Here is a 14,579-nt window from a genome sequence, read left to right on the forward strand (position 1 = left end):
TATGGCCGGGTCAACCTTCAACAGTTTATCAATATCGTATATGTATGAGCACAGAGATTCAGCACTCGCAGTACTACACAGAAGTGAATACAATGAATAAAACTGGGACAGTTACCAGGAGTGACCGTACAATCAATTAGATTTAATTTTCTAAAGTATTTTTTCCCCAACATCCGTGAGTGAACTTTATTGTACGATATTGTCATTCAGATGTCACCAATTGTAACTTATTGGAGTAACTTGTAAGTGGACTCGGAGTTTTTGAGTGAATTCAAGTATTCTACAATGATGTTGGCAAATCTTAGAATCTATAGAGGTGGTCATGTTTTCACTTCTGGTAATTATAAAACCCCAAGGCTAACTTTTAGGTTTTGCGTGCGTGTGACTGTGATTGTGAAAATGATTTTTGCAACTTTGTATCAAAATTGTAAGAAAATGCTCAAAATTTGGAGATGTGAACATTCACCCTTTTTCTAAAATATAATTTGGTCCATTGATCATTTCGGACAAAATAAAGTACTTCCCACGTGGGGACCACTTACTTGGCTCATTGTCTATTCGTCATTTTAGTCTACCAATAAAGAATAATGTACGTATTGACCGTCTGCTAAGTGCATTTTTTTTTTTTGGGGGGGGGGGGGCTGTTTTTTGTTAAATGGGATGGGATTGACACACAATAATACAGAGTGACTAGGCAAGGGGAAAGGTCGTGAAGGACTTGATTTATTTTTATTTCATTTTTATCTGATGAAAAAGGGAATATGGTCTCCTTGTAATGTACCACAAATGATCCCTGCGAATGGCAAGATTCGTTAGGAGGACAGTGGCCTAATCACCGCTCACCGTCGTGCCCTGGCTGGGAAGGGTCAGTCAGCTCCACCTTCCGGTGCCGGTGGCCAGCGATCGATGGAGTGTGCACCGGTCAGGTTCCCATCGACGCCCATGACGAGCCGAGCTTTAACCGACGATTATCCATTCAAAAAGACCCAGATATTGATCAAAGTCCTCTAGTAAACCTTGGCTGATGTAAGTATTTGAAGTATGGTATGCATTGTATATTTTAACTTGAACGAATGAAGTCTAGAGGTTCTATTAACTAGAATATAGTTTGTGGAGACCATATCGGGTACAGCTCAGTGTTGACTGCTGTCCCATTCATCTATTTCCGTGTAGTGTCTCGGCTTACCAGACTAGTGCAGTGTCTCCACGACCACGTCCGGACAGATTGTGCAATTGTGTATCCGGGTTGTTGTTTGTTGACATGTTGTTGCTGTTTAGTGCGTTCATACAATACACGTCAAAAATGCCCTCAACATGATTTCACAATTCAAAATTTACAAGATTTGATTGCTCGCTGGAATACTGTAACAATATTTTTATTAGACCTAACTAAGTAATAGGGTCTACGATTCGTCGAAATTGTAGATTTAAAATTCTAAATCAGTTTTGTGTAGACATATCTTGTTGTATTGTAAAATTACACGATGGATATACGAATCGTGTAATTGGCCTGTGCACGAACAAGCGAGTCATAGATCGCGAAGTTCATGACAATGACACTGTATTGTTAAAGATGCTGCTTGTAAGTGTCGGCTTGCATGGTGATGTAGATATACAGTAGGTTTGCGGGCCGGTGCACAATGTGAGAGAGAGAGAGAGAGAGAGGGTTGAGGAGTCTTGAAAAAGGACTCTGACTTGGTAATCTTTCTTGGGGGTGTGTAGTCCTGAAAAGGACTGTTGTTATCTTTCTTAGCATATAGTTCTGAGGAGAACTATAGCGCTTGGAGAGGCCGATGAGTGGCTCAACGTTTCGAACAGGTTGACTATCTGTATTGTTATGAAACCATAGATCTATCCTGTTGGTAATTGTATATGTTGGAACAAATGGGAAAGTTGTCCACCACTACATACATCACAGAGACATTACTGACTTAGCCAATTTTAAGAGCCCATAGTGATTACAACTTTCAAAAATTCATAAACTTTCTCCTATTTTTTCTTAAAAAATTTATTCAAACTTCTGCTTCTCTTATTTTTTCTGCTTTATTTAGTCAAGAGTAGTTTACTCTATAAAAGGTTTCAATACACTGACCTAAGTATAAATGGAAGAATGGCATGTATTGTTTGGGAGAATATAGGCAGTCCAATAGTCACCATTTTTACCTTTTACCATTGACTAATTGTTTAACTTCTACCTCTCTCTCTCTCTCTCTAGTTCTGTAAAAATCATTTGACTTGTATTTCACTACTTAAACATCTTCTCATTATGATCTCCCTTGCAGTGCAAGAGATTCAAAGTGAGATGCGTGCAGCTGAAGATCTTGGTGCTCCTTCAAGTTTGCTATGACTTCCGAGACATGTGAAATATGTGGTCAGGAAGGGTTCGTTGGCGAGGCAGAGGTCAGGACACATATGCTTCTGGTTCACGAGGAAAACTCTGGGTCATGCCCTTTATGCGACCTTGCACATGTGTCCGTTGAAGAACTGGCATACCACATGAACACAGCACATCGCCATGTACTCAGTCCGACCTATGCTGCAAAACTTAGCTCCAGTAGTTACAGGACGGAGAGTCATGCACATGACACCAGGGATGATGATGTTGTGGTAGCGGAAGAAGTTCAGGAGGAGAATTCCTTGATTTATATTGAAGACTACTTTGCTGAACCATCGGGTATAAAACTTAAGAATGGTGATTCTGTTGATCAGCACAAGAAAGACATACATGTAGCTAGCGTAGATGATGCAGATGTAGCACAAGAAAATGGAAATGAAACTGATGTGAACCACAATATGAGTGATAGGGAAGACGGAAGTCATTTAAGACAATCAATGGATGTGAACGGCAGTTTACATGATTTGTTTGCCGAGTCATCAGTGTCTGTAGGCGGAGGTGAAAGTAGCCTTTTGAATGGCCATGAGAATGGTCAAGAAGAGCCAGAGACGGAGTGTATGATTATTGATGAATCAAAGGAGGGTTTCAAAGAGAGGAAAATCATCAGCCTGGAGGCAGGCAGAACGGGGCCAGGGGAAGAGACACCTCAAGACCAAAAACAGAATGACCGAAAGAGAGGGAGAAAGGAACCTGATGTAAGACCCAAAGACACCCGCCAGTCACAGATTTTGCAATATGCAGAGAGACGGAACAGCCACCAGTCACTGGATACTCAGGCGTCATCCAGGAGTGGGAACGAGAGTGTGGCCAGTGAGACCAGCAGCCCATTTCGTAAGCTCTTCAGAACACTCACAGGAAGGACAGCAGAAATTGACGTTGAGGACAGGAAAGAAAAGAGTGGGATATGGGTCGACCTTACCAATGATTCTGAGCCTGATCTTCTTGATGATGACTCATTTGAGTTTATCGAAGATGCCCTGCCCGCAGAGGAGATCCAGTGGGACAATATCCCCAGCACGAGTAGCGATGCCAATCCATGCTCTACCTCCACTCCGACCAAAGCCAAATCGAAATCGGCAGAGGATGCAAAAGCAAAGACCCAAAACCCTGATAAACCAACTCTTCTTAGCCTTAGCCAAAGTTCCAAGAATGTGCAATCACCTATCCTCTGTCCAATCTGTGGACTTGGAAGCTATGATACTGATTTCCTGTATAGCCACATCAACACAGAACATCCGGAAGGTGCAGTGGGAGAAACGAGCACCGGGAATAGACCACATGACAATGGAGCTGTGGGAGGTGGTGACATCACTTGTCCTGTATGTGGGCTAGTTGGGCTAGGAACTAATGAAATGAATGCACATGTCGAAGGCCACTTTGTAGAGGGACCATCAGCTGGAGATGATGGTGCCAGTACCAGTCGTAGTGGACAAACTGAAATGACAGATATGGACAGAAGGCTGGCTGAGCAGCTGGCTGAGGATGAGCGGCGAGAACGGGAAAGGAAGGAGGAAGAGGAATTCAAAAAGTTACAGGTACTTTAAGATTCTCTATCACTGCTTGTTATTCTTTTAATCTTTTACTCATATTAATTTTACTATGTGAATTTAAGATAATGTCAGTACAATACTCCTGGCTGCCATGCATCAATCAGTCACAGAGATGCAGAAATATAAAGTCTTAAAGAGAAGGTTAAGTTCTGGGAAGAGATAAAAAGTAATTTGTGAGTGCTATCATTGTATTATGCAAGTGTGGAAGAACATTAGATAACAAATATTCTCTGAAACGCATGGCACTTCAAATGCCTTAATATAAATATGGCATATAACATCATAAAAGTCGGGACAGATTTTTATGCCACATGTTTTTGTGTTCCCATATACGTGTACATCTTTCTGTGTACCCAAATTTCTTATCATTTTGACGATTCCAGAACCTTGCAGTAAACACCAATACTTATGCTAGATGATCAACCTTTTCTGATTGATTCCACGTTTCTTTACAATGCAATAGCATGATCAGAACTCAACTTTATCTTTAAGCTCACTTCATGCAGTATGACTGAACTGCAAACTAATTTGAAAGAATTTGCAGTAGCATTTGATTTGAATATTGAAACATATCAATGTTCAGAATATAGCCATATGTATGAATCATGAAGTAAAAACATTTTTAAAGGAGGGAATCTCAAAATCGGCTAAGAATTGTCACTTCAGTCGTGTGATTGTCTATGATTTGAAGCTGATTTAGCTTTTACTGGAAGACCTACATGTAAATGCACTCATAGTTTGATTGTCGGCATTCATAATTCAGAATCTCAATCAGGAAGTTGAGATTTGTTTTCATTTCTGAATCAAATGTCAATGAAATTTCTTTAAAAAGTCATATTGCAGAAGATCGTACAGTTTACAATGGGCTTTGATGTTCTCTTTTTGTGTCCCTAAAAGGCCAAGTATGGGACTGATGGTAAGGGAAACATCAGAAAACAGAGTGAGCGCAACTCATCAAAGGCAGTGTGGCGAGGTCAGATGACCCCTTTCGACTACCATCAGCAGAAACAAGCGCTTCAAGAAACGATGGCTACGGGAGTGGACTCTGGACAGTCTAGGACAAAAGGTACGATCTCAATCAAAGTTGTGTAAGACTCTTCAGTCTCAGAGAAACTAACTTGGTCCCCTTGCAAATATTTAAAGTAATAATGTGCTGACAAATTTTCCAGGATGCATGAAGGGACTTGTGTTGGATGATGCCCTTGCCTGGCTCTCAGTGTCTTTGACCTTGATGTGTCCGTATAAGCTGTAAAACATCGTTAAGAAAGAGACGTGTCAATTGAATTTATGATAAGGGTGAGGTCTGAACCATTTGTCAAGGAAGTAAAGGCTCATTCACATTGCTGTGTTTTTGTGTGTACTTAATGAACGGCAGGTGGTGATTAAAAAAGGTAGCTCAATGCTGCAAGGCATTTGCATACATGTACTCACGTATCTGTGTGTTATAAGATACAAAGATATGATGCGCACTATGTTAACCCACCCTTTCCCCTTCTAAACTGCAGCAGTTTACCATTACATGTGAACAAAGCCTTAATTATTGAGCATCATTGATTTCATCGAAATACCACATGACAGTTCACATTGAAACGTTTAAAAAACATCAACTATTATTATTTTTTTCTTCAACAATCAGATATCATTCCCAGACTTCTTGACTACTACAACAACAAGGTCCACGGCGTGTCCTTTGCACGTCTCTCTTACAACTTGGACCATTTCTCCTCCTCCATGGGTGATTCCGGGTGGGGCTGTGGATACCGCAACATCCAGATGATGCTATCCGCTCTGGTAGAAGAGCCTCGCTTCAAACAGGTGGTATTTAATGGTGAGTAGTATCCTTCCAAAATCGGTTTTTGAAATTGGTTCATTATAGTTTTGGTTTTGTTAGCAGTAAATTGGGACCGATATTCAATTGAATTGAGTCTTGTAGTGAATACTGGACCAGGGTAGTTGCTATTCCAGATTCTGCCTGTTTTTATATATTTTTTATTTCTCATTTATCTATGTCCTCCTCCCTTACATGCATCACACACACAGCGCAATGTCTCCACTCATCGCACGATCCCCCAAACAAAAAAACCCTTTAAAAGTTGGGGTAGAGAATGATAGGCAAGGTCTGTCTCCTGTTCAGCGTTTAGGGTGTGTTATTTTCTCAGCTGATTGGGCGCGCGACACGGAAACAGTCCAGTCAGTGGACTAGGGTGTTGCTTGAGCGGGTGAGAGTGGGCAGAGGTATGACAGCATCCAGATGATGGATAGCACAGTTGGTAGAGCAGTGGTCTTGTTAGTCGGTGACCCGGGTTCGAAACCAAGTCGATGCGCTTGTGCCCTTTGGTAAGGCATTAATCCTCATTACCAGGTCTCTTGGAGAGGACCTAAAGCCGTCGGCCGTCTGGTTGCTTACTAACAAGCATTTATGCTTTCTTAGCAGCCAGGTAAAAAAAAAATAACCACCACCACCACAATGGTGTCCGTCCTAATAGACAACTCTCTGTTTGTATTATACAGAGTTTTATGAGGGCTACAGTAGGTGAGAAAAAGAAAAAGAAGGTGAAGAAGAAGAAGAGGAACAAAAATAAAAACAAGAACAAGAAGGGTGAGATGGATGAAGAGAAGGAGAATACAAAGGAGGAGGAGAAGGTGAAGGCAGACAAAGAAGAAGAGGAGAAGGAGGAGCAAGGGGGCTTTGAATTTTTAGCTCCTTAATCCTTCCCTTCTATGGTTCAATATCATTGACTTGATCAATCAAATATCTACCATAGTTTATTTTTTCTCCTCACAGGAAGAAAAGATATTCCCTCTATTCCTCGGATCCAGCTACTGATCGAGGACGCTTGGAGTAAGGGTTTCGATGCCCAAGGTCGTGACCAGCTGAAGGGCAAAGTTCACAACACCAGGAAGTGGATCGGGGCCACGGAAGTGGTGGCCATGTTCTCAGCGCTCCGCATCAAGTGAGTTTATAGACTCTCTGCTGAGTGAAAGCCACATGGGTGCTAACTCCCTCATTATTCATTCGGTTAAGTAAAGACCAGTTTTGGAAACGCCCCCCTCTCAAAAATGAAATAGAAGCTCTTATTACCAATCATGTGAAAGAATATGTTTTGACTAATACGTGATGATACAAATTTTGGCCAGAAACAGCCTAATAATTGATATATGTGGTAAATTATTATATCTATCCGGACTGCATGATAGATATCCAGTAGTTCCATATACATCTTTCTGTGTACAGTGCTTGTAACATTACAAGCCAAATTTCTTATCATTTTGACGATTCCAGAACCTTGACATGCTGGCGCCGTCAAGTCTGGTCAGGCGACATAATTGTCGCAATCCATGAATTTAAAGAAGACACAGATATGTAAACCATACTATGCTTTCCCATTTTCTCTTTTGTTCGTAAGGGGTTATGGCCTCATTCACATAGGAACTGTGCTTTAAAGCTAAAGTTGAGTTCTGGTCATGCGATTGGATAGTAAAAGAAACGGTGTGGAATCGATCAGAAAAGATTGATCATCTAGCATATAAGTCTTGATGTGTACTGCAAGGTTCTGGAATCATTAAAATGATAAGAAATTTGGCCTAGTCTTCGTAAAGTTACAAGCACTTTACACAGAAAGATATATATGGGACTACACAAAAAAAAATTATGCTGTTACCTGCCATATTTAGAATATGAAGAGCCATGCTTTTCAGGGAACATGTCTTATCTGATTTTCTTCCACACTTGCATAATACAATGATAACGCTCACAAATTATGTTTCACCTCTTCCCAGAACTCAAACTTCTCATTAAGCTTGGATGATTTTTCTCTTCTTTTTCAACCTGTAACAGATGCAGACTGTTTGACTTCCATGCACCCAGCGGCCAGAACGGTACCCATCCACGTCTCTTTGCCTGGATCAGGGATTACTTTGGTAAACCATCAATGCTCTCTATGGAAAGCTCTGTGAGATCCAACAAGTTACCACTCTACTTCCAGCATGAAGGTAATTCTGATCGTAACTAACATTTAAAGCAACATCGTAGCCGGTGTCTAGTCTGCAAGCACAGACCCTAATTTGACACTTTATCAAAAAATCATTGTGCCTTGAGAAAAGCCTAGCCCAGCTACCTACTATAAGAGGCCTATGGTACTCTTATAGTGCAGACTCTCTTTTACGACTGACCAGGGTTTGTGCCTGCAAACTAACCGGTGTCCATGTGTTTCCCATCATAATTTGCTGAAGCCAGTTGTGGGTGAATTACCAATGAATGTGTGCACTGGTCTCCCAGGCAGCAACACAGTCGACCCACCAGAAATTGACTCCAGCTTGCCTTCATATCTCGAGAGCGAGGGGAATTTGTTGTTATGTTGAGAATGCCTTACGGTGGTTCTGGACACAGTGCATTGCATACGACCTGTCGGACCTAAAAGTGAAATCCACGTTTGGTGGTTGACATCACCTGCTACTGAGTAAACACCGAGTGGTGTCCAGTTTCCCATGAGATCCTACAACTGTGAGCCTTTAATTAAACTTCAGCCCAATTAAGACATTGTTTTTCATCAGCTGAGAACCAGAGGGACATTAAAGGGATTGGGTATCTTTGTCTCAGATTCTAAACAAAATCCTGGATTTAGCTCAGGCTGCAATCATAATTATAAACCTTTAGCTTAGTCAGGAATCCCATGACGTTTACAAGATGATTGCCTGTCTGATTATCAAGATAGTTATGATTGGAATTTGAAATTTCGAAAACAGTTTTCCCAACGGTTTTTATAACACTACAGTCTATAGGGGAAAACGAGTATGGTATAACCGGTCACTCAAAGATTTTTACTTTTTTGAGGCACTTCACGATATCATCATTTTGAAGCGCAATTTTTTAGGGCTTCAATATTACAAAATATCACAGATGCTGATAACACGTAGGGCCATGCATCTCACATTTGGCATTGTTAAACGATCCCTTTAATACTTAATATGAGTTAATGCCTTCTTTCTCTCAAGAGATTACAAGTGTTTGGTCTTACACAGAATGATGTTTATCACGCAGATCTGAATCAAACATATTTGGAACCAACATAAACAAATTACGACCTGATAAAAACACTGACTTTGAACCATGATTGGTTTATATAATTGTATTTTTAATAATCTTGTACATGTATGTCATGTAATAATGTTTTTTTCTGTTTGATATCCTCTGAACAGGCCACAGCAGAACAATCGTTGGGTACGACATGATGAAAGATAAGTCGACCAGAATTCTGCTCTTTGACCCCAGTCACCGGGTCGCTGATGCCAATGCTCTCAGGTAAGAGCCGTGTAAACTGTGAGAGGGCTGAATCAGTACAATATTCCCTTTAAATTGGCAACAGTTATTTCTTTCTTTCACTCAGAGTGGCCTAGTGGCCTAGATCCGAAGGATTGATAAGCTCGCTCAATGTACGTAGCAGGGTTGGCCGGGATGAAACATTCCCCAGTAGAGGACCAGCGAGGCACAGGCGCACAGAGTGAAAGCTAGGAATTCTCACGACATGACTAAAGAACTAGACTAGGTGTAACTAGTCAAATTTGACTGAATGCCACAGATACAACCAACAACAACTTTCTTTCACTTAGTATTCTTCAGACAAAATCTGTTAGATCAAACTCAATTTTAGGAATCAATTGCATTTTGTGTAATACTTAGCTAAAACAATTCCAGTTTGTTGGCACAAATACACTATCAAGCTCTCTGTTTTCAGTTTTAATATCTCTAATTCAGCAACATAGTATATTTCTCATATTGTAGACTCAGTTTATCTAATAGTCATAAAGGGGAAGTGCCCATTCCAACTAAAAGGCCAACTTGTCTACCGTTGGTGTTAAATAGTTGTGGAAGTCAGTAAATCAGCTTTTCATGTTAAATATTTATACAGCGAATTTTAGCAAACATAGAAATCTATTTCCAAAAGATGATCAGGATCACTTTGCAGTTTCTTGGATACTGTTACTATTGTATTAACCATCACTTTATGTGATTCATGAATATGTCTTCGATATTGCTCATTTTAATTCTTCGTTTTTGCTGGTTGTTGTTGTTGTATCTCTTTTCAAATTTTAATCTTACAGACTAGAAATTGACTGCTAATGGAAAAAAAAAAATATTAATTGAAATTGTAATGTTTTAGTTTTAGGAGAGGGGACATCACTGGTCGCTCTCTTAAGCCATTGAGGAAGACATTGAATCATACAACATCAGATCTTCTGAACAAGATAAACATGTCTTCAAATTATCTTGAGAAGGAATCTGATATTTTGGAGATACACTTGAATGTTGTTCAATTTTCAGGAGAGGGGATATCACCGGTCACTCTATAAAGTCAATGAGAAAGACATTGAATCAGAAAAAAGCCAAACAATATTTTATTGTATGCGTCAAGACAAATATGTCTTCAATTACCTTGAGAATGAAACGTACATTTTAGAATTAACAAGATATGTTTGAATATTGTTCAATTTTCAGGAGAGGGGATATCACCGGTCACTCTCTAAAGTCAATGAGGAAGACATTAAATCAAATGAAAGCCAAACAATATCAGATCGTCTGCATCGAAGGAATCATCACATCTGACCAGGAGTATGAGGTAACTTTATGTCGCCTACAGACTAATAATATGAACAATGATAAATCGTTATTAGGCGTTAAAAAAAAATGATGTTGTATTGCCCTTTGCGACCGACCCAAAAAATCTTGAAATCTATGGTTGGTCTTTAAAAAAAAAGAAAATAAGTATAGTTTTTTAGAAGAAAAAAATGTATTAAAGCATTCAAAACTATTTTTATTTTTTTTTATATATAAAGAAATATCAGCCTAAAGAGGGAGTAAAAAAAAAAAAGTAAAAAAAAAAAGATTCCCGACTGACCAACCCATGTTTTAGCACCTAAAGGGCAATACAACATCTGTTTTGTTTAAGCCTTATACTGTAGGTACTGTTTAATGTAAACTTCTAAGTAAGAGGGTTGGCATGATGGCTCAGTGGTAGAGCAGTGGTCTCATAACTGGGAGGTCCTGGCTAAGAAACCAAGTCGATGCGCTCATGCCCTTTTTTAAGGCATTAATCCTCATTACCAAGTCCCGGACTTAAAGTCTGGTTGATTACTTACAAGCATACACATGCCTTTTAGCAGTCAGGTAAAACAAACAAACAAACAAGCAATAAGAAGAAGCCTTATTTTGCCAAAAGAGAATTGCCACCTTTTACAAATGTTACTTTGTTTTCTGAGTGGATTTAGTGAGCACACTTTAAAGAAAGTTCTACCTTCACAATTTATTTGTTCAGTCAAGTACGTTACAAAGTAGTAGGAAACAATATTACATAGTACTTGTACATTTTTATAGCACTTCCTACTAAATTTTGAGAACGTTATACGTTCTACATATTGGTAGTCATTTTTCACCTTCGGTCACTAGATTCTAGTTTCTCTCTGCTCTTACATGAACATTGCGCACTGTCCAATCCTCGGGGCATCCCAACAAGTGGCTATTTCTCCGGGTTGCATACCTGTTTGCTATTAAATTCAATCCTTCGAGATGGCGACTTTCTTCATGATGCATATTTTGATATACACCCCGGTAGAGAGACCCAATGCAGATAAAAATGCCTTAGCTATGACAACGGTTTGTTGCCAAGGCTCTAATGCCAAGATCAACATGCAGGGTATATTTAGTCTGTTGTTCAATTTCTTGACCACAACACCTCTGCTGTAATTTAATAGTTTTCTACTTTTTCTTTTCTCTATTTCATATTTTTCTTTGTTTGAGTTTACAAAAGCGAGGTTTTGACGTTTTGGCACATTCTGTACCAATAAGAAAATGAAAAAAAATGTAAAGCGTCGGTCACAAATGCCATTACTAACTGCTACGAACGCCGTACGAACGATTTTCAGACAATGGCAATTCTGGAAGACAATGGAAAAACGGAGATTCGTACAAAATTATCATTCGTACAAACCTTTGTGACCGTAGCATTAGGAAGCGCGTCTTTACTTTTTATTTTTATTATTTGAATTTTCTTTCTTTTACTTTTTTAGAAATGTAAGTTGTTGACCTCTCAGCGCATTCTGTGAGCAGAAGTATAAGAGAACAATGAGATTGAGTCATCATTAGCATCTCATTTCACCTCAGGGACTACAATTACATTCTACAGGGTTTGTGGCAGCATGAACAACAAAAATTAACTTTTCTTCTGCATTGAATGAATATTAAGCTCACTTGTAAGGTCCAAGGCTTTTGGACAAAAGGCTGGAGATCACATCACCAACTAGACTTTCAACTAGACTGCCTTATCATCTTTTATACCAGTCATTTATTTTGTTTTTCATGCAAGAGCAAAGTAGCTTTGTGGAAGAGGTTAAATGGAAGTAAGGATGAACAAATTTCTGTAATAGTTCTGAAGTTCTGACAAGGGACAGGAAGTGTATGGCTGGCCATCTGCAAGTCTTGGACTTCTGGTCGTATTGTACTTGCTGTAGTTGGTCCTGGGCCCCATTTCACAAAACTTGTCATCAGTGACAAATGAGAGTTTTTGTTATAAGCTAGTGAAAATCCTTGCTTCTGATTGGTTATCAGCAGATTTGTCATTGAAAAAAGGCTTTGTGAAACCGGTCCATGGACATCATGTGAAGAGAAAGCAATGTCCGGATCTGGCATGTATATTTGGCTTACTTTGAATCCTCTGGCAATCGCTTCCAGTTGGGTGGTCGCGTTACCCAAACCTGCTGAGGATAAACGCCCCTTCATTTACAAAATGTTTGGGGAATGTTTGCAAAATAAACCCCTCTCATCTACAAATGGTCTGGTCCTATTTACCTGACATTTTGTGGAGACCCTACAGCAAATCTACGAAAGATCGCGTCATCTTCCGGTATCGTTTCACAAAAGGTCATGTTATGTGCCCAACAGACCAGAAGCGATGACCGATGATTCAAAGTGAGCCTGTATATTCTATTATTGTCCCTGCCTTCTCTCATACTTTCTGACATACACAAATTGATTCTTCAGTACCTGAATGAAGATTTGAAATAGAGACAAGAAAGTGATAGGATTTATTTCATAAACTTTGCCTGAAAATTGAATAAATTCATCCATGCCGTCATGCCTACACTTTACATATTTTTCTGTCAAGTATGTTGAAACAAATCATTTTGTAACTTTTCTTCATAGATAATACTACTAATAATACAGAACGAAGAAACATCATTCGCTGTGTAGCAAATCATGAAATTAATAACCCTTTTGCATAAATTTTTAGAAAGATGACAGTTTACTGGTCAGTGTCAAATACAGGGTATGCTCACAGACTATAGTTTCTGTTCCAACTTCTTCTACTAAGCTAACATTTTAAATATTAAAAATGACATACATATACAGGTAAATATCACAGGGTTCATTATATGCAAGTATAGTTTCTTAAAATGATTTTTTGATGTGTATTATACAAAGGTTCATTTTTCCGGTGGGTCATTTATTATCATGACATCATGAAAATATTTTGTTCTATTTATATGCAAATGTGTGCCTTTTGTGAGAACAATCTTTATTGTGAAAGCAAGGTAAAAGATCAATCCGTCAAGCTCCTGACATAGATTTACTATGCATTATACAAAATGGAATTATAGATTACATCGTCTTTTGAGAGAAAGATGAGTGTTAAGTCTATGGTTAATTCAGTTCGGTTCATTCAGTTCAGTTCATTTTATTCAAAACCACACAAAGCATGATATAATCTGTTACATAAAAAGGGACTGATAATAGTACATCAATCAACATATTCTAACTTGATTACATCATAAACTGAATAGTTCTAGGACCCCTTTAGAAGCTGATACAAGTTAAAGCCCTTCTGGCTCCAAACGGATGAGATGATGTTCTCCTATTGTAAAATATTGAATCATGGTATCCATGTCATTGTTATGTTATCAGTGATTATAAATTTATCTCTTAAAGCGCATCAATACTAGTGAACAGGAGGGATTAGACTACCCTGCAAGGTCACTGGACAGGTGGTTATCTCATCAAATCAGCTATCAGTTAACATAAGAAAAAGAGGATCATGGGGGACCAATGGTCACCGATTATGCATTGTTTGTTATATAGAGGGAGCGAGTAGCTTTAAGTAGTGCAGTGTGGCTTTAAGAGTCAAAAGGGAATTAACTTTGTGTTTATACTGCTGTAGTACTGGATACTCGTCAATCTCGGCAGATTCCATTATTCTCAAAATATTGATCGTGTTTATCCATAAGGATTTTAAGTTATGAGTAATGTGAACTTACATGTATCTGTTGAGAGCCAGTAGGGCATTAACTCTGTATGCAAAATGATGTCAGTTAATGCCCTTCTGGCTCTGTTCGAATGAACAGGGGAGTGTTTCACAAAGACTAAGATCGACTTAAGTTGGACTTGAACTATGGCAGGCCGTTCATGCCACTGGTTGCTCTCACCATTCCTGGCATTGGTCTCTCAAGTGATGTACAAATCGTGTTCACAAATCCATAGAATTCACATTTTTTCATAGCTCATTATCGAAGGAAGTAATATTGTATAAAGATCATAATTTTTAAGGGATTTTCCTTCTAATTTTACATCTGATTCAAAACTATTT

The 14,579-nt window shown here is 39.0% G+C and overlaps 1 protein-coding gene across 2 annotated transcripts; it reads left to right on the forward strand.

Moving 5' to 3' along the window:
- Positions 1-875: 875 nt before the first annotated feature.
- On the forward strand, positions 876-14,352 carry LOC100889729 (zinc finger-containing ubiquitin peptidase 1). 2 transcript variants are annotated; one of them, XM_003723510.3, is made up of 9 exons: positions 878-1,026; positions 2,283-3,930; positions 4,843-5,011; positions 5,582-5,773; positions 6,731-6,899; positions 7,784-7,938; positions 9,145-9,247; positions 10,442-10,562; positions 12,010-14,352. In XM_003723510.3, exons 2-9 carry the CDS (start codon positions 2,344-2,346, stop codon positions 12,043-12,045), a joined length of 2,532 nt encoding a protein of 843 aa, XP_003723558.2. In that variant the 5' UTR covers positions 878-1,026; positions 2,283-2,343; the 3' UTR covers positions 12,046-14,352. The 2 variants fall into 2 exon arrangements, with proteins under 2 accessions (XP_030851246.1, XP_003723558.2); XM_030995386.1 differs by lacking the exons at positions 10,442-10,562; positions 12,010-14,352 and adding an exon at positions 10,268-10,428 and having other exon boundaries at positions 876-1,026.
- The last annotated feature ends 227 nt before the right edge of the window (positions 14,353-14,579 follow it).

Source organism: Strongylocentrotus purpuratus, unplaced genomic scaffold, assembly GCF_000002235.5.
Source record: "Strongylocentrotus purpuratus isolate Spur 01 unplaced genomic scaffold, Spur_5.0 spur5_scaffold_21, whole genome shotgun sequence".
NCBI lineage: Eukaryota > Metazoa > Echinodermata > Echinoidea > Camarodonta > Strongylocentrotidae > Strongylocentrotus > Strongylocentrotus purpuratus.

Bases quoted from the DNA above. Each gene is read 5' to 3' on its own strand.
- LOC100889729 (XM_003723510.3), top strand. From the start codon at position 2,344: ATGACTTCCGAGACATGTGAAATATGTGGTCAGGAAGGGTTCGTTGGC. The intron at 5,012-5,581 runs GTACGATCTCAA...TTCAACAATCAG, and splicing joins TGGACAGTCTAGGACAAAAG to ATATCATTCCCAGACTTCTT. The intron at 7,939-9,144 runs GTAATTCTGATC...TCCTCTGAACAG, and splicing joins ACTCTACTTCCAGCATGAAG to GCCACAGCAGAACAATCGTT.